This window comes from Miniopterus natalensis, chromosome 11 (assembly GCF_054644295.1).
Source record: "Miniopterus natalensis isolate mMinNat1 chromosome 11, mMinNat1.hap1, whole genome shotgun sequence".
Classification (NCBI taxonomy): domain Eukaryota; kingdom Metazoa; phylum Chordata; class Mammalia; order Chiroptera; family Miniopteridae; genus Miniopterus; species Miniopterus natalensis.
This window is the reverse complement of record NC_142091.1, coordinates 70,203,642-70,221,278: the sequence shown is the minus strand read 5'-3', so window position 1 is coordinate 70,221,278 and position 17,637 is coordinate 70,203,642. Positions and strand designations below refer to the sequence as shown.

At 51.9% G+C, this 17,637-nt stretch overlaps 1 protein-coding gene across 12 annotated transcripts in view; it reads right to left on the bottom strand.

Moving 5' to 3' along the window:
* STX3 (syntaxin 3) overlaps positions 1–17,637 on the bottom strand; it is a 36,402-nt gene continuing 18,765 nt past the window's right edge. For 4 of the 12 annotated variants that reach the window (XM_087821892.1, XM_087821893.1, XM_087821896.1 and 1 more), the window contains exons 3-9: positions 15,002–15,101; positions 13,185–13,259; positions 11,812–11,879; positions 10,321–10,594; positions 9,096–9,169; positions 8,795–8,929; positions 6,851–7,172 (exon numbers count right to left, since the gene is read on the bottom strand). In XM_087821892.1, coding sequence (XP_087678018.1) covers positions 6,924–7,172; positions 8,795–8,929; positions 9,096–9,169; positions 10,321–10,594; positions 11,812–11,879; positions 13,185–13,259; positions 15,002–15,101 — 975 coding nt within the window. In that variant the 3' untranslated portion in view covers positions 6,851–6,923. Of the gene's footprint in view, positions 85–597; positions 681–2,799; positions 5,620–6,850; positions 7,173–8,794; positions 8,930–9,095; positions 9,170–10,320; positions 10,595–11,811; positions 11,880–13,184; positions 13,260–15,001; positions 15,102–17,637 lie in introns of those variants that run through there. The other 8 variants (XM_087821902.1, XM_087821895.1, XM_087821898.1 and 5 more) reach the window with 8 other exon arrangements.

Genomic DNA, 17,637 nt, shown 5'->3' with positions numbered 1-17,637 from the left:
TTGAGGAATCCATAGTGAGAAGTGATGGTGCCACCAAGGTGGAAGAGGGATTAAAAATGCCAGTCGAGGATCCATCTGTGAGGGCTGAAGGAGATAATAAAAAAGTGGAGGGGGGAAGTCAAATATTATACAGCAAGGGGTTCAGGTCAGGGTCACTAACCCCTCTTCTGCAGGGTGACGGACCACTCACAGGGCTACGTCAATCTAACCTATAACCTTTTAAGGGAGGAAATATATTTATATCCCGTTTACTGTGTGGCCCTCTTCCAAAGAGTTCGGGATGCTTCTAATGCAAGAACTGATCCTTTATCCTTTGGCCATTCCCAGAGGACAGGGCCCAAATTTTGCTGCAGGAGATCAACACCCTTATAGAAAGCATTCTGCTACCAGGCCACATTGCCACCCTTGTCTCCCTGTGCACCTACTATGCATTCTCACTCGCTTTTCTCGTGATGAAGCATCTCTTTGCTTTCTCCAACCTTCATCTATTCCAACACCTAATCCCACCCAGACCTGGTCACAAACAACGAATGCCCTCAGGAAACACGCATTTCAGGTAAGTGAAAGCAGGCCTGACCCTCCCCACCGATGGCTCACCTGTTTCAGGCAAATATGCCCCCAATGGTAGAAGCTAAGATGATCGCAAGGATGACACAGCAGATCATGATCATGATCTTCTTCTGCTCATCCAGACAAGGAGAGAAAAAGCACGTGAGAAACAGCATCACTTTGCAGACAGAGTTCCCAAGGAAGGGAGACAAAGTGGATCTGGACGTGGAAGGGGAGATGAAGGGAAGGGGAAATGGATCTGGCTTCCAGAACCCGGAGTGTAGGAATGTTCCTTCCAGGTGAGGGATTCCAAATTCAGTCAACAGCTATCCCAGAGGACAGCTGTTTAGTATGTGCTGATGTCTAGATACCATCACACCAATTTACCCCATTTCCTCTGGAGCCGGTGCTCTCAGTGAATGGGCCAAAATTCTTTTGGGGGGAGCCCCTCAACTCTGAAACTCTAGTACAGTTACACTGCACTCTGAGAGTTGAACTATTTTCAAAAATTGGAACTTTGGATACAGCACGTTTAGAAAGATTTAAACCCCTTTCCAAAACCTAAGCCCACCACATGGTGGCGCCCAACACTAAGTGGTTTGCAAGGAAATGGAGCCGGAAATGTTTCACAATCAATATAAAGTCATTTATTTTTAAATAGCAATAAAATAATCAAGTTGACATTTTTTTTAAAAAATACAAACAATAAAAAATACCCTTCACTTATTGTATTCCAAACTATAAGCCCCAGACCTTAATCTCAGGAGAGCAAAAGCCTGTGATTAGAGCTTGCTTGGCTTTGCTGCTGGAGCCAGTCCACTGTCAACTTCATAGCCATGGGCAAGAGGGCATCACCCTGGCTCTGTCTGAGTGCTGGGCGATGACTGGGAGTGGCCTTTGCAAAGGAAGCCAGTGGGCAGTGTCTGGATGAGGGTGCCCGCCCTGTCCTAGAAAGCATTCAAATCAATGCTGAAGTGTAAGTCAGACAGGCTGGCGGAGACCGGCAGGGAATCCAGGAGGCTCAACAGTCACCACACTTGAAAATTCCTCCCTGACAAGAACTGAGGGAGACAAAGAACCTGTCAAGCTCATTAACCTGGTAGAAGGAAGAGTTACTCAGTAGTTCCTGGTGTCCCCCGACGGACTCAATCCTGAAGACAGGACATTCCAAAAGTCACACAAATGATACCAGATTGCTGTGGGATGTTCTCGGGACAAGCCGACCCTAGGAAGCAGGTAGGGGGAGGCGTCCAAACTTGCCATCTACCTGCTAAGCAGAAACACTCGGAGATCACCTCAGTCCTCACTCCAAAGGCCTACGCGTCTCCCAGTTCTCAGCCAGAGCCAGCAGGGTGCTCGATGACAGGGGAAAACCCTGCTTCTACGATGATTCATTTGCAGGTGAGCAAATGTGTCTTACCTAATTTTTAGCCTAGCTCAAGGTTTTGTTGGGTTTTTTGTTTTGTTTTTTGAGGTTATAATATCCTCCGCTTCTAGCTTCCTGCTTCGTGAGAGACACAATGAGAGGGGGGTGGGGGGTGCTTCGCACATGAAACTTTAGTGACAGAATGCTGGTACCTGCCTGAAACATTTCCAGAGCCGGAGACTTAAGCACCTTGTTCCTGGCCCAGTTTTAAGTGCCAAAATTTTTTTTTAAGCAAAAAATGTTTGACTTCAAGGCAATGGCTTCACAAAGCATCACTCTAACAGTGAGCCACCAGTTTCCAAGACTCAGCCATAAAAAAATATCCCATACCCTCAGCCTTCACAAGCGGTAGCCTCATGCGACCGCGTCACGCTGGCGCCACCTGCAGCAAACATGAGAGAACGACACAGACAAATATCGAAGTTGGCCACCAAGCTTCAGAGCTTCACTTAAGGCTGAATTTCAAGCAAGTCAGCTCCCAGACCAAAGTGACATCTTTTCCCTCGTATTTCCAGGACAGGGGGACAATGAACAGCAAGGACTGGGGTTTTTGCTGGGTAGAAGACTCAAGTCCAAACCTTACTGTGGCCAAACTTGGAAGAATCCCTTTGCTTTAAAGAAACCCTCCTAAGAAAAATACAACGTGACTTCTGGGAGATGAATACTCCATGAGGTAGACAATACAGCACCTTGGCAAGGTCTCAAATAACTGGCTTTCCGAGGTGCAAGGCGAAATTTGACACAGCAGAGGGAAGGAACAGAGACGAGGCCGGTCCAGACACTCCGGGGAAGATGGTTGTGAGGAAACCTTGGGGTTGCACCAAGTAGGCTGGACTCCTCCAGGGCTGGATGGTTTGCTGGGTCAGGTCCAAGGACGGTTACAGGAAACAAAGGAATGGGTCCCAGTCTCTCTCGGGAAGGCCATTCAAACTCCATTCCCACCTGAAGACAAGGTGGCCACACAAGGCCGGGGTGGACTCCGGCTCTAAGGGGGGCAGGGGAAGGAGGAGCCGGTCAGTGTGCGGGATCATGCTGACGGGCAACACTGAGAATCAGCCACAGACCTAGAAGGTGGAGAGGAAGGATCAGAAATACCCGAAAAGGGGAAAATAATGCGAAAGTCAACGCCAAGCCTGAGAAATTCAATAGATGCACCCAAGACAGGACCTGAAACCCGATATCCTGCTGCACTGGAAGCAAAGCCCTACGATGAGAGGGAAAACTCTGAAACCTCTGGGCCTCTTCTAATCCTGCACACAGGCTGCCACACTCCCACGGAAGGTGGGTCAGTGGGGAGGCACAAGCGCTTCCTGGCGACCTATTCTCTCTGTGGGGCCCACACCGCGCCTTGCGGGACACGCCTCGGAGCTTTCCGGGCTCCGTCTTCTCCATGACCCCCTGCGCTCCGCTTCTCCGGGAAGGCAGAAAGGCACAGTGCAAAGAACATGGAAACGTTCAGGGGCTGCACGGAGGCTACCCCGCCTGATGAGCCGCGCAGGCCTGGGCAAGTTTCTTAACCTTACCGAGCTTCAAAGGACTTCCCTGTCTGCAGGGGGGCAACGCTCTTCTTCTGGACGGGAGAAGCTGCCACACAACTAGGGAGAGCTGCAGGCCGTGTGCCTCCCGCCTGTTCAGAGGCCTCTCCCTCGGGTCACATGGAGGCGGCGGGGAGTCCAGACCCCGTAACCATCAGTCCTGACTTTATCAGGGAATATGGGGTACACTAAGGTAAGCAACTCGACAGCTGCCCAGTAACTCAGCATGTCGCCAAAACAAGATATTAAGTAGGCTCCTCGTTTTAAAAAGTGATTCATTTTACATCCTGAATTCCTGGGATTAGGAAAGGCTGGGGCATTATGAGTTTGCAAGACATCTTTCATCCAAGGATATGGAAAGATGTCAACTCTTATGCCTTTGCTCAATTTTAACATCCTTTCCAATGACATAGTTAAGAGTCAGAACAAAACTTGAACTTTAAAAGCAAAAAATAAAAATAAAAAAATCAAGGGCTAGACTCCAAATGCCAGGGAAGAAAAGAACCAATCGGTTACTCAAGAGATGTTGATCACCCCATTGCCGCCTCTCTCTCCAGAGGAAGGCGGATGCTTAGGGCTGTAACAATCTGACTCTCAGACCCTCTAGTCACATGGAACAAGGAAAGAAATATACAGGGAAGGACCAGCTCTGGATGTCAACATGTTAGCGTGTATCAAGTCTTAAAAACATTTCTGCCTAGTACCTCAGTAACCCCACCTCTATGAATTTGTAATAAAGAGAACAGAAATGAAAACTGTTACATAAGTTACTCATACCGTTAGTAATGAAAACATTAACAACAAACATCCGACATTGGGGAAATGTTAGATAATTGAGAGTATAGTCCCAACCGTGTGTTGAGGATCAGGTCTACGAGGAGATTTTAGTGGTGTGGAATGATGCTCACGATGCCGTAACTGGGCGCAAAGCTATAAATAATACAGTCAGAACTACGTAAAACCACGTCTGAGCGTGTGAACATGTCACAAGGCTGTCAGCAATAATATTAAACATTAATTCTGTTCACCTTTGCTGCATTTTATAGGTTTTTAAACAAAAATACTATATTTTATTCAGGAAAGTACTACTCGGGAAGTCGCTGACTTAGCAGTCTTAAGTGTTAACAGTCCCAATAACTGGATCATTCCTATCGTGTTATCACTATACCCGTGAAACCCTGATCCAGGGGTCGGCCTTGTTCTTTTTACCGGATTTTAAAGAAATCAATAGGCTAAATTTTAAAGTCACTATCCTGTAAGGTTCTCCACACTTTGTAGACAGTGATAAATGGCTACCCTGCTGTACAGAGAAACTGAGGTGTTGTCAAGAGCTCCCGTAGGTCCACCATTAGCTGTGGGTTCAGACTTGGTTCTGTTACTCGTGTCTTCATCTGCCAAGTGTGGATAATACTAGCACCTATCTCACAGGGTGTTGTGGGGAGTCTGCTACGTGTATATGTTATTTAGTACATTGCCTGGCGCAGTTCAACACTCAAAAATGTTAACCGTTAAATCATTCATGACCCAACCGCTTCAGCCACAGACAAACCCCCACAGGCTCCAATCCCAATTCAAAGCCTCATTGACACCGAAGAGGAGACAGTAAAGCAAAGCCCAACATCCATGAAATCGAGTAAGAATTCAGAAGTCAAAGCCCAGATCCAAAACGCAGATGGTACCCAGCGTAGGAGCGCGCTCGCCGGGTAAGGAGAATGAGGTGCTCAGAGGGGCCGGGGGTGGCGGCGAAACACTCGCAGGCAAAGAGCAGGCACGGAACCCGCAGGGGAGGGAGAACAGGAGGCCCCGCCCGCAGGCCTCGGCCAGAACCCAAGAGCAGAAACTTAGAGAGATGAGAGAACACACGGGCACCTGGAGGCGGTAGAGCGCTCGGGGTGCCCGAGGACAACCCCAAGGCGGAAGAAGTGGAATCTGCAATCCCAGGCTAATTTGTCAAGAGGGAGCAGACAGAGTCCCCGGGACCTCCCATTTACTTACATTTCAGTGCAGCAGCCTCTCGGGCCGCCCTTATTTCAGCCCCACGGAAAGTCCAATAACCAAGGCTAAAATGCCCAGCAACACAACCACTACCACAATGATAATGATCACCTTCTGGAGGGGGTGAGAGAAACAAAAACAAGGCATGGTTACAGGCAGCCGGAAGCAACGGCGATTCATCCAAAACCCAGCCCCTCTCACCTCGGCATCTTATCAACTCAAATAAGAAAGCCTACCTCTCCACCTGAAGATGTTCTGTGAGGATACTGTATATCTGTTAGGTTCTTTCTTGCCTCGCCGTGTATTCCAGATGGAAACACGGACTTTCTACTAGCTCTCAGCTCCCACTGCAGGCCTGCCCATGTGGACAGACAGGAGAGCAACCATCACGGAGCTGCCAAACAGCAATGGGCCAAGGTACAAAGTGACTCGTCCTTCCTTTCCAGGAAGGGCTGTGAAGATGTTTAAGACTAATTTCAAACTCTGTCCATCCCTCCCCTAAAGCACCTGACAGCCCCAGTGACTGGGGATCCAAAAGTAAGATTAAGGTCCTGCTGTGAACCAGCCTGGGTTCATCAGGTAAAACAACTCCCCAGCTCCCCAAGTCCCTGCACAAGCAACACGTGAAGCGAGAAAAATAAGGAACCGAAGAACAAAAATAGCAGAGCCCAGAAGGAACAGGAAAGAAACATCTAAAAAGCAAAAGCCACTAGAGCCGGCTACCAGTCAAGGGGCAGAGAAGGCAGAAGGCCTCCAGCGTCAGGCCACCAGGAGGAAGGGGGAGACAGGCTGGAGCGGGGGGAAGACATGATTAGAGTCTGAGTCTGAATCCCAGCTCCTGCGCTGACGAGGTGGCCTGAAGCCGATTACTTCACCCCTGCCCCTCAAGTGTGTCATCTGTGAAGTAGAAAGAGCAGGTGCTCCATGAGGTAGGAATGTTCACAGAGCAATCAGCCCAGCACGGGGCTCGTGGTAGGGGAAAGGGGGCAGAGCTTGGGCCGCTCGAGTGGAAGACAATGAACAGAAGGTTTCTGAAGACAGAGGAGTCAAGTGGAACATCTGACGGGACCATGAGCTCTGACCAGGAGCAACACCTGGGCGAAACCTGCACCCTACAGAGCAGCGTTCAGTGTGGGTTCCTGGGAGAGCCCGTGAGCCAGATCCATGCGAGGCACACCTGGGAGGGAAGGACAGCTAGTCTCCAGGAGAGGCTGACACAGGAGTTTGGAGGGGGAGAGGACAGAGAGAGAGGGCTCGGGCCCAAGGACACAGGTGGGGATGGCCGGAGAGAGGAGAGGCAGAGAGGACGAGCCGGGACCAAGGCGCTCACCCTCCGAGCTTCACTTTGATACTTGACGGCCTTTTTGGTATCGGTGACAGCCCGCTCCACGAAGCCCACTGACTGGTCCATGTTGCTCTCAATGCGGTCGATCATGGCTCCCTTTCCCCGGGAGCAAGAGGTGGTGGCAGCAGAGAAAGAGACAGGGAGGGGGAAGAAAGAGCGAGAGACAGCGCAGAGCATGGACTCCTCCCTGAAGGCGGCGGGAGAGTCTCACCTTCCGGGCCTGCCCCTGGTATTTCACGGCTTTTTTAGTTTCATCCCGAGCCTTCTCCACGTGGTCCACGGTGTGCATGACATTCAACTCTATGTTATCTAACATCTCGCCCTGCAGAGAACAGACACTAGTCACACTCAATAACCACCCCGCCCCACAGAGTCCTGGCTATCCCCACACTTTAATCTTCAATGCCAAGGGGCGCATCCAGAAACCCTGATGTGCGGCCTTCTGGAGGGCACACGCCCAGCTTTTCCCGTGATTTACCCATGGGCCTTGGTGATCACTCACGGAGTCACTTCTCTGTGACAGGCCCTGGGCTGGTCGCCTGGAGCACTCTGCCTACAAGCCTGGTAACTACATTTTTTTTAATTAAGCATGTGTGGCAAGAAACCAAAATAAAAACAACTCATGTTCTTAGGGCGGCATCCGGCCTGAACCAAGTTCATTGGGCCTGAACTGAGTTTGTTCACTACTGTGGAATGGTGCCTGGCACACAGTAGGTACTCAGTAAGTACCTGAGGCTGGGAAGATGGGCTTTCTCTAGGAGACATTCCCAGGCCCCTTTAGCAACACACTGGGTGTACCCGAGCTGGTTAGCTAACAAACAATGGCCTCTTACTAATATTCCCAACCACTTTCCAGCTGTTACTCCCTGGCAGGAAGCGTTGTCGTTTCAATTAATTTCTGGGCATCTTAGGATGAGAATTCCCCTCACCTACCTACACCTTCCTCAACCGGACCCATAGCTTTACAGCAGTCTTTCAACGGGAAAGGCACTCACCACCGCTTGAATCTCAAACCGGCTCCTCGGCAAGGCAGTGTGGGGAGAAAAAGGAAACGTGGGGATGGAAGGACCAGAAACATGGTCTCAAAGGCCAGAGGGGAAGGAGGAAAGGCACCTGAGCCCCGAGCAGGGACCTGAATCCACCGCCCGCCAGGCAGTGCCCAGGCTTCAGGCAGGGTCTGCGGCCTCAGCGCCCCGCTGGCTGAGAGGCAGGTTCACAGTCACGGCGGCACCCCACCGCGGCACCGGCCGTGTCTGACCGCGCCTAAGGGCTGGGCGCCTGTGACTGCGAGACACTAACACGCCCGCCCGCAGGTGAGAGCCCTGCATCCCTGGTGGGCCCAGGGACGGAGCGAGCTGTGGGCCTAGGTGCCGCGGGCGCGTCCGGGTTTTACGTGAATACTGTGCTACTCCCTCCTTCGCTTTGTCTGCTCTTGTTCCTGAGCAAACAGCATCGGCATTTTTGGAAGAACAAATATAAGATGACATACAAAAGTGGAAAAAAATAAAAACTTCTGTTAAACCTAACTTTTCACTGTGCACTGGGGAAAAGATCGGGTTTTCGACACCACCAGCGAAACAGCTCGTATCAGGAGACCGTTTTTAAGGCATCAGCGTTAAGAACCAGTATCTCGAACTTTCAAAAACAAATAAAGAGATACCCTGAGTCCAGAGGGAACTAGGCACTTGACAGACACCTCAAACCCCATGTTAACCAGAAACGACTGTGAGGCCAGAGCAGGAGGAAAGAACAAGCGGACGAGGCTGCCCCAGGCGTCGGGGCTCAGGAGCACGCTCCTCTCCCCGGGACGCTGGAACCGTTTCTCCGTTAAGCGAATTCTGCTGACACCGCCACCCCTCACCTGGCCCACAGGCCCTGCGTCCCCTCCTCAGGAGCGCGCCTCTCTCCTCCCCCCACGCCAGGCGGGCCGGGCCGGGCGGCTACCTGGTTCTCCACCAGCATGGCGATGTCCATGAACATGTCATGCAGCTCCCTGATGCTGCTCTCCAGCCGCACGATGTCCTTGTGCCGTCCCTCGATCTCGCTCAGGGCTTGCTTGGAAATCTGCGAGTCGATGATCTAGGAGAGGCCACACAAAGATGGGCCGTCGGCCACCCCTTGCCGAGCCCCTCCGCTCCCCGGCCTCCGGCACCCGCAGCCCACCCTTCACTCGCTACCAGGTGGAGCTCCCCGGTGGCCGCCCTCCTCTGTGGAGGGCGCGCACCCCGGCTCCCGGGGCACTCACCCCAGAAGTGAAGATGGCGGGGTTCCCGCTCTCCAGCATCTCCTCCAGCTCCTCATCGGTTGTCTTTTTGCCGGCTTTATAACAAAAGGAGAGCATCACATATAAGGTCCAAACCCACCACTTCAGAAGCTCCCTGGAGATCAGGGATCTCCCCTTTACAGTATTCCCCCCTTCACAACGCTCCCCCAGCAGTCCCCTGACTCGTCCGTCCTCTGACTTCTCGCCCAGTCCGATTCATCACTAACGTGACCAGCAATTACCTCCCTGCAGCATATACCTGGTCACATTCTTTCCCAGCTCAGAGCACTTACTGGTCCCATCACTACCCCACGGAGCCCAAGGCCCTCGGGACAAGGAGCCGGTTCCTGGGCGAGCCCCGCCTCCGTCCGTTACCCTCGCACCGCCAGCCACTCCCAAATGCACGCTCTGCCCAGGCCCTGCACGACCTGCACTCCTAAGTACACTAGCGCTTCTCTGACTACGGCCTGGTGCCTCCACCCCGCAGGGCCCTGCATTCCATGTGAATAAATTCCTAAAGGGCACGGCTTCATCAGCGTCTTCATTCCTCACAGCAACTAGCACTGCACTTTTTATTTTCTCTGTGTTTTTGTTTGTTTTTTAATCCCTGCCCCAGGATATTTTTTCCATTGCTTTTTCAGAGAGAGAGAGAGAGAGAGAAACATCGATGCGAGAGAGACACATCGATTGGTTGCCTCCTGCATGCGCCCCGACAAGGGTCAAGGATTGAGCCTGCAACCCAGGTGTGTGCCCTTGGCTGGAATCGAACCGGGACCCTCCAGTCTGCGGGCCAGCGCTCTCACCACTGAGCCACACTGGCCAGGGTCGCACCTTTCAGTTCATAAATGTTCTTCACTATCAAAAAGACAGCAAAAATGCGCTGGGAGGTGTGGATCGGTTGGTTGGGAGTCGTCCTGTGAACAGAGAGGTCACTGGTTCGACTCCCAGTCAGGGCACATGCCCAGGTTGTGGGCTCCCCCCGGTGGGGGGCATGCAGGAGGCAGCCGATCAGTGTTTCACTCTCACATCCATGTTTCTCTCCCTTCCCCTCTCTCTAAAAATCAATAATATATTTTTTAAAAATACAGCAAAAAGTGTCATGAGTCCCCAGAAGAGCCACTATTTAGCAAGTGGCTCCCCTCTATGTATAGGACACGGTGGCTCCCACAAGAACAGAGTCGCTTGGGCCTGATAAACACCGAGCCACCTTGCAGCCTAAGAACCAGCATCCAGGAAGCGGGCCGGGCTTGGGCACAGAGTACGAGACGGAAGCCACGGGCTCGGCTGCTGCTCCTCTCCCGTCTCACAGCTGGGACGGACAACCACGTGGCGGGACAAGGCAGAGAAACACCAACAAACTTCAGGCACGCACTGATCTCGAGCTGCCGCTGGATCCGCCCTTTGCTGCGTTCGCGGAAGTCCACCTGAGCCTCGTTGTATCGGGTCATCACCTCCACGAACTTCCGGGAGAGGACAGAGTGCTGTGGGAATCATGTCAAATGCAGGCGGTGAGGGAGGTGGGGGGTCCCGAGCCCCTGCAGCGCCCCCACCCCGTCGCCGCCCCACAGGGCTTCATCTCCAGCAGCCCCGGCCTCGGAACCAAAGGACCAACGTCAGGCTCAGCTTTTCGGTTTCCTAACCTGCCGCCAACGGGAGCTCGGCTGCCCTTTCCGGAGCCCGTCTTCAGCATGCTTACCCGCCCCGCTGACCTCAGACGGTAACTGTGCGGCCAGATGAGGCACTCGGTGCATCTCAGCGCCCTGCTCCCACATTTTTCTGCACCTGCCTGCCTCCTGCCTCTTTCCCACTCCCAGCCAGCTTTCAGATGGCTACCAGGCTATCTTCCTACCCGACCGCAGCATCCACACGGGCGACGCGATCCTAATCGGGTGCCCTAGACCAGCAGTCGGGGACCTCTGGAGCACGGTACTACTTCCGCCACCAAAAACTCAACCTCCGCTAGCCCACAACAAACTTTTTTTTCCAGATGGGCTGCCTCTCTTCATGTCCGCCCTTGTTCGCCACCCCACCCCCATCACCACCACTGCGGCCACACACACACACACGCACACACACGCACACGCACACACACACACACACACACGCACACGCTATCCCTGCCCCCTTGCCTCTTGGGAGGCCCTCTACCCCTGAGCCTATCCAGGTGGGCACGCTCACCCATCCAAGAGCCAGCCTCCTCTGGCTACCCACGACTCTTCCCAAAACCTTTCCATGCTGAGAGCACGTGCCATAGACTATGTCTTCTGCACTGCCCTCCTGCTGGGTCTCACGTAACAGGCTCCTTATGCACCTGAACATCATCCCAGTTCTTTAATGACAAGGATCACATCTTTCACGAGCACCACAGAGCCTAACTCCAAACTGGGTAACTAACGACAAACAATATTTAGAGAGAAGACTTCCACTTCCTTGCCTGTAAAACAAGGAGACATACGAAATCCTAAACTGTGCTCTGGGAGCCCTAGGAAGTTCCTCAGGGGCCTCCTTGGAGAAGGAAAGCGTGAGAGAGGGACTCCGGCCCTGTTCGCTGCTTTAACGGGGGCAGCTCCCGCCTTTCCAGTTTTCAACTGGGTTCCAAATAAGAATTGTGTTTAAAAAAAAAAAAGAATCCTGAGCTAAGAGAAAAAAATTTTTTAAAGATTGAACTAGACGATTGCGAGAACAGAGAAAGTCCTACCTGCGATTTCCGAATCCGAAGGTCTGCGGACGAGCGGACCTCGTCTTCTTCAATGTGCCTCTCCATGCCTAGAGCAGAGAGACAGGTTATTACCGCAACACACCTGCCGCTCTCTTCTGAGAAAACACCGCTCAGTACAAACCTCCTCCCTCGTTCCCTCGCTCAGCCCGCGATGGAGCAACGAGCAGGCACAATCTCCAAGAATCAGCTCACGTGTGAGCCACAGGACTTGCATCCCACACGCTTTGCCGTTACCGGGTCTTCTCTGACTCGGTCTTAGCACAGCAGTTAACAGCATGAGTCAGTCACCAAGACACTTGGCTTCAAATCCTTGTCCTGCCGCTTGCTAGCTGTGTGACTTTGGGAAAGCGGCTGCACCTCTCTGTGCTCCCTCACCCATGACATGGACTACATACAGCACCTCCCTCGCAATCCCGATGCGAAGGCGGAATGGGAGCTGGCACACAGTGCCTGGCCAGAGGCAGACACGCCATCATCGCTATTACCGGAAGCTGCTACCCCCGTGAAAACAAGTATGGTGATTTGTTTTGAAGGAAGAAGTAATAACTTGGGCTGAGCAATGCTGATTTCACTCTCTGACCGATAACATGCATTCACCAAATACTTTGGGCAAGAATGCAGACCACAGCCATGGAACTGAAACCTCTGGGCCCCCACAGGAAGTGAATCCATGACACTGGCTTCACCAAACAATGCTCCGAACTGAGGGGGTGGGGCTGGGGTAATGAGAGGTGATACACCTGCCTCCTCCGAGAAATGTCCACTGGCTAAACAACATATTTTGCATCTATATAGATATATCTACCACTACTATTCAAATGTACGTAGGCAGACTGACAAATCTCAGAGGCATGGAGGGGGGCGGGTGCTGGAGGGGGAGAGAGAACCGAAGAACTTAGATGCACGTGTGCACAACCCAAGGACACGGACGGGGGTGTGGTGAGGGACTGGGGAGGGGGTGGGGCGGGGTGGAATGGGTCAATGGGGAGGAAAAGGGACATCTATAATATTTTGAACAAAAATTAAAAACACACAAATGTACGTAGGTGCTGGGGAAACAGAGACAGGTCGAGGGACTAAGTTGAAGGACCAAGTCACACAACTACTCAGTAGCTCAGAGCACACGTCTGTGATTCCCATCTCCTCACTTCAGTTCTGCACTTTCAACCACAGTCATGACCAGGAACAGGTAAATCTCTGGGGCTAAAACAGGTCATTCCAGGGACAGTGCCCAAACCACAGGCCAAGACGGAGCACGTGGCGTTGCTTCCATCGGTCCAGGAGATCTGGACCCTGGGGGTGTGAGACACATGGTGGTGGGGACTGCCTTCTTCCCTGTGCTCCCCGCTTACTCTTCAGTTTGTTCCGGACGTTGTTGGCCCTTTTCTTGATCTCAGCCGTGAGCTGCTCTAGGTCATCCTTGGTTTCTGGGTAAATGAAGGCAGGTAGGACCAGTTAGAAAAGACTAATTGCTTTGTAAGCTACGTCAACAGAGAAGGAAGGGAGCTTCCTCAGGCACCCACCTCCCAAAGCAGTATCTACCCCAGTGGGCTCCCCAGACATCCATCAGAATCGGAGAGAGCTAACTTTTAAAAGGCATTTTCCAGGCACCTCACCCCAGAATTACAGAATAACCCCCTCCCCCCCCAGGGTTGGAGCTCTACCCTCCGCCTTTTTAACAAGCCTTCCCAAGTAATTCTCTGGCACACACAGTGTGAGAAACCTGCTTTTAGAGGAAATAACCTGGTTTACCAGGAGGGCGTCAGCTCAGAAGGTAGAATAGGGATTTTATGGGACTTCTGAGGAAAAGAGTTCCATGGATCACCAACTTAGAATCAAGCAAATATTTATGACATACCTACTGTGTGCACAATGCTGACCTAGGAGGTATGGACCAAAATGAGTTCTACCTGTGACCACCCTCCAGCTCCTACTACAGGCTTGGAACTGAGCTAGAAACTACGCCGTCAGGGAGAAGATACAGAGCCTGCCTTCAAGCTGTTCGGGGTCCAGCGGGGGACAAGGGACACCGCTGACTACAGATCTGCTGTGCGGGGTGGAGGAAGGTGTGAGCTCTGGCCAAGGCGTGCATGGGTGGTTATGGACAGCCCACTAGCACAGCTGGGGGACCTGGAAAAGCTTCTAAAGACAGATGAAAACACTCTCGAAGAAAAACTCAGAGTTATTTAATCAGGGTGAAAAGGCGACTAAGGCTACAGTCTCAGGGAGAAGAAACAGTATGTGAAAGACCTGCGGGGACAAGAAGCATTTGAGGAACAAAGAGCTCAGTCTGGCTACAGTGTAGGTAACATGGGGGAGGAAGGCGGGAATGTGGCCAAGACCATGCCCAGGGGCTCTGCTAACATGTTTCAAACTTAATCTTTAAGTAGCAGTCACTGAGAAATAAAATAACAGTCTCGAGCTGTTCCTTGTTCTTATGGGATCTAAAATGTAGCCCTAAACTCTACTCTAAAAATGTGAAATAATTAGGGGGGCAAAAGTTTGCCTCCATGGTGGTAACAAACAGATTAGTGGTGGGAGGGGCTGGTGTGGACTTGCACCATTCTGGAGCATCTCGTAAAAGAGAAACGGACTTGATCTGGTAAGACTTAGAAGGAGACAGCACAAGCAAAGGGGCTGAGGTGGGGCAGAGACGAGGTTCATTAGAAGCAGTAAGAATCACTCGGCCGGGCGTGGCTCAGCAATTGAGCATCGACCTAGGATCCAGGAGATCGAGGTTCGATTCCCGGTCAGGGCACATGCCCGGGTTGCGGGCTCGATCCCCAGAGGGGGGCGTGCAGAAGGCAGCCGATCAATGACTCTCTCATCATTGATGTTTTCTTTTTCTCTCTCTTTCTCCCTTCCTCTCTCTGAAATCAATAAAGACATATTTTTAAAAAAAGAATCGCTGCCATGAGCAACCAGTTGGGCAGTAGAGAACGTTTGGCTGAACGGATTACGTGGGAATGAAGAGAAGAGCTGGCTGGGGCTGGGCAGGGCGAGCCCAGTAACGTAGAGGAGAATGGGAGGTGATGCGATGTGTACACTGGTGGAATACAATGCCCGCCTACGCTCCCCCGCTGTTCACACAGGGAAGGAAAAACAAGACTGGCTCAGCCCCCATGCCAAGGGTCACCGCTGGCTGACTCATCCCTGGGTAAACACTCACTCGGCTCTGGAATTGGTGCAGAGAGAATGATACTGTAGAGCTTCTTCGCCTCCTCCACGTTCTCAGAGATCTTGTCAATGTTGAGCCGAGTTTCCTCGATCTACAGTCACAAAGACAATAGCAGCCTTGGTCATCAAAGAGGAAGATTATGTCCACGACTGAGATGAAAGCTGAGAGCGCTCCCCGGTGAAAGCTGCCCACCTTCTGGGTTTGGGGGAGATGATGACTAAAATGCCCTCTGCTGCCCAGTGAGTGCGCTTTTCATAGGTTAACTAATCTCAACAGAGCGGTCACTGAAAATTCATACTCTTCTGCCCACCTTGGATGATGGGAGGATTCAGGCCAGAGTCAGAAAGAGCCAGGAAAGCCCATGAAGAGGAACCATAGGGAGGGGTCAACACGCCTGATCAGGCAGGGCCTTTAGCCCCCTGCAAACACCCCCCCAACACGAGAAGAGAGAGTGAGGATGGGGGAGGGGGAAAGAGAAAGACGGAAAGAAGTGACGAGGGGAGAGCAAACCCAGAGAGTGAAAAACAGAGAAAGCAGAGCCCAGCCAGCGTGGCTCAGCGGTTGCGCGTCGACCTAGGAACCGGGAGATTGGGTTCGATTCCCGGTCAGGGCACAGGCCCGGGTTGCGGGCTCGATCCCCAGCGGGGGGCGTGCAGGAGGCAGCCGATCACTGACCCTCATCATCGATGTTTCCATCTCTCTCCCTCTCCCTTCCTCTCTCTGAAATCAATAAAGGCATATTTTTAAAAAACAACAAGAAACAGCGAAACAGAAACGGAGAAAGAGATAAAGGAGAGAGGAAGGGCGAGACCAAGCAGCGGCCGCCCGGGAGCAGCCCGAGCCCCTCTCCGACACACTGGCATCTTATGCAGCCGATTCCCTCCGACGATCAAGGCCCGGAAGCACGGCCATTCCCGCACACCCCTAAGGCTGGCTCCTGACCGCACAGGTGTGTGTCGTAACGCGTTTCCAGCAGCTCTTCCTTCCCAGGGGGAACCCCATCAGAGGACGCTGCGGGACCATGGGCAGCCTCACCCCCGTCCCCTCTTCAAAGCCCCAGCCGCCTCAGTCCCCTGGCCCCTGCCTCCCCGCTGCCCATTCCGGGAGCAGCCGCGCTGAAGAGGCCTGAAAACCCACCTCGTCTACCTGCCTCACTCCCAGAGTGAGGGGCACGTCAGCCCTGCAGCGAGGAAGGAACAAGAAGCCTGTGAAATGCCAATCAGGAGGGTCTGAACATCTGAGATGCAACAGAAATACATCTCAATTTGGGGCTTCCAGCATCCCTTTCTTCCACAAATAATTAAACCTGATCATAGCTCTCCAAACTGCAGGAAAGTAGGAGAATAAAACCGCAGTTCTCTAAGCCTCAAATCGGTGTCTTTGCCAATGGACCAGGGGCTTTCCCTCCATAAATATTGGCCTCGATGGGCCATAGTTGGAGAGTTGAATCACTTGCTTAAAGACGGAGAACAAAATGTCAGTGTAATAATATCATCACAGGATATATATACACACAAATATAAGGAGCTACCCAAACATTTGTGAAACATTTTAACAGTTGGCAAAACAATCCACAGTATTGCATTAGTACCGCTATTCAAATAAGGAACCTAATATTACAGAGGTCCTCGGTCACATAGTTGGTGCCAGGGACAGCACTCAAACAGTGCTTTCCAGGCTCCAAGGAGGATGCTTTTCCCATTAGATCTAAGGCTTGATGGTTGGCCTCTCCATACTGTTTCACTTTTAGCAGAATCCCAAGCCTATGGGACTATAAAAATGGCCTGTTATCACCTGTGAAATCCGGCAGCCTCAGAGGTGTAACCAGATCAGAATCAGGCCCTCCGGTGACCCACAAATTGCCGCCTTCCCTTCCCCTTCCCCTTTATCTCTCACATCAGATATTGGCTCCTCTTGACAACTCATAAAATGTCCTTGCATCACAGCAGGTTTCCATTTCCATCACATGACTGTCTTGCCAAACAAATTACATTACATAAAACAGGACTGAGGGAGAAAGGCTTTCCAGAATAAAATGTACTAACCAGTGATAAGTGAGCTTGACATACTTTCACAAGCCAGGGGCCCTAGATTCTGCATGTTCAATGGATCAGATGTCTTAGAAAATATATGCTGGAATTTTATTTCACAAAACTGAAGAGCACCGTGACCCAAAGTTCAGTCAATGGTATAAAAAAACAAGACAGGAAGCTGCTGGGATGAGACGGCTGGGCCTCACGCTCAGAGTAGTTCCAGACATTTGGAAGCTGGATGGGAAATGACTTGTCCAGCCCTGGGGACAGGAGAATGGGGCCTTGGCACTGCATCTTCAACCTGCCTGCAGGACTTCCTGGGCCCGGGGAGCATGCACCTCCTCTCCACTCCCAACTCTGCTCTTTCCTCTGTGCCCACCAACCTCGCCTTTCGGAGGCATTTCAGAAACTGATTTAGTAATTTAGTCAGTGCACCAAATAATCACCTTTCAGAACCTCAGGATGGGCAACTGACCAACCTACAGAAGCCATTCTTTTTATTGACAGTTTGTGTTCAATGCAAATCAATTCCATAGCATGAGAAGTTAACATGAATCAAAGCATAAATACACAAACACAGTCTACAATTCAAAA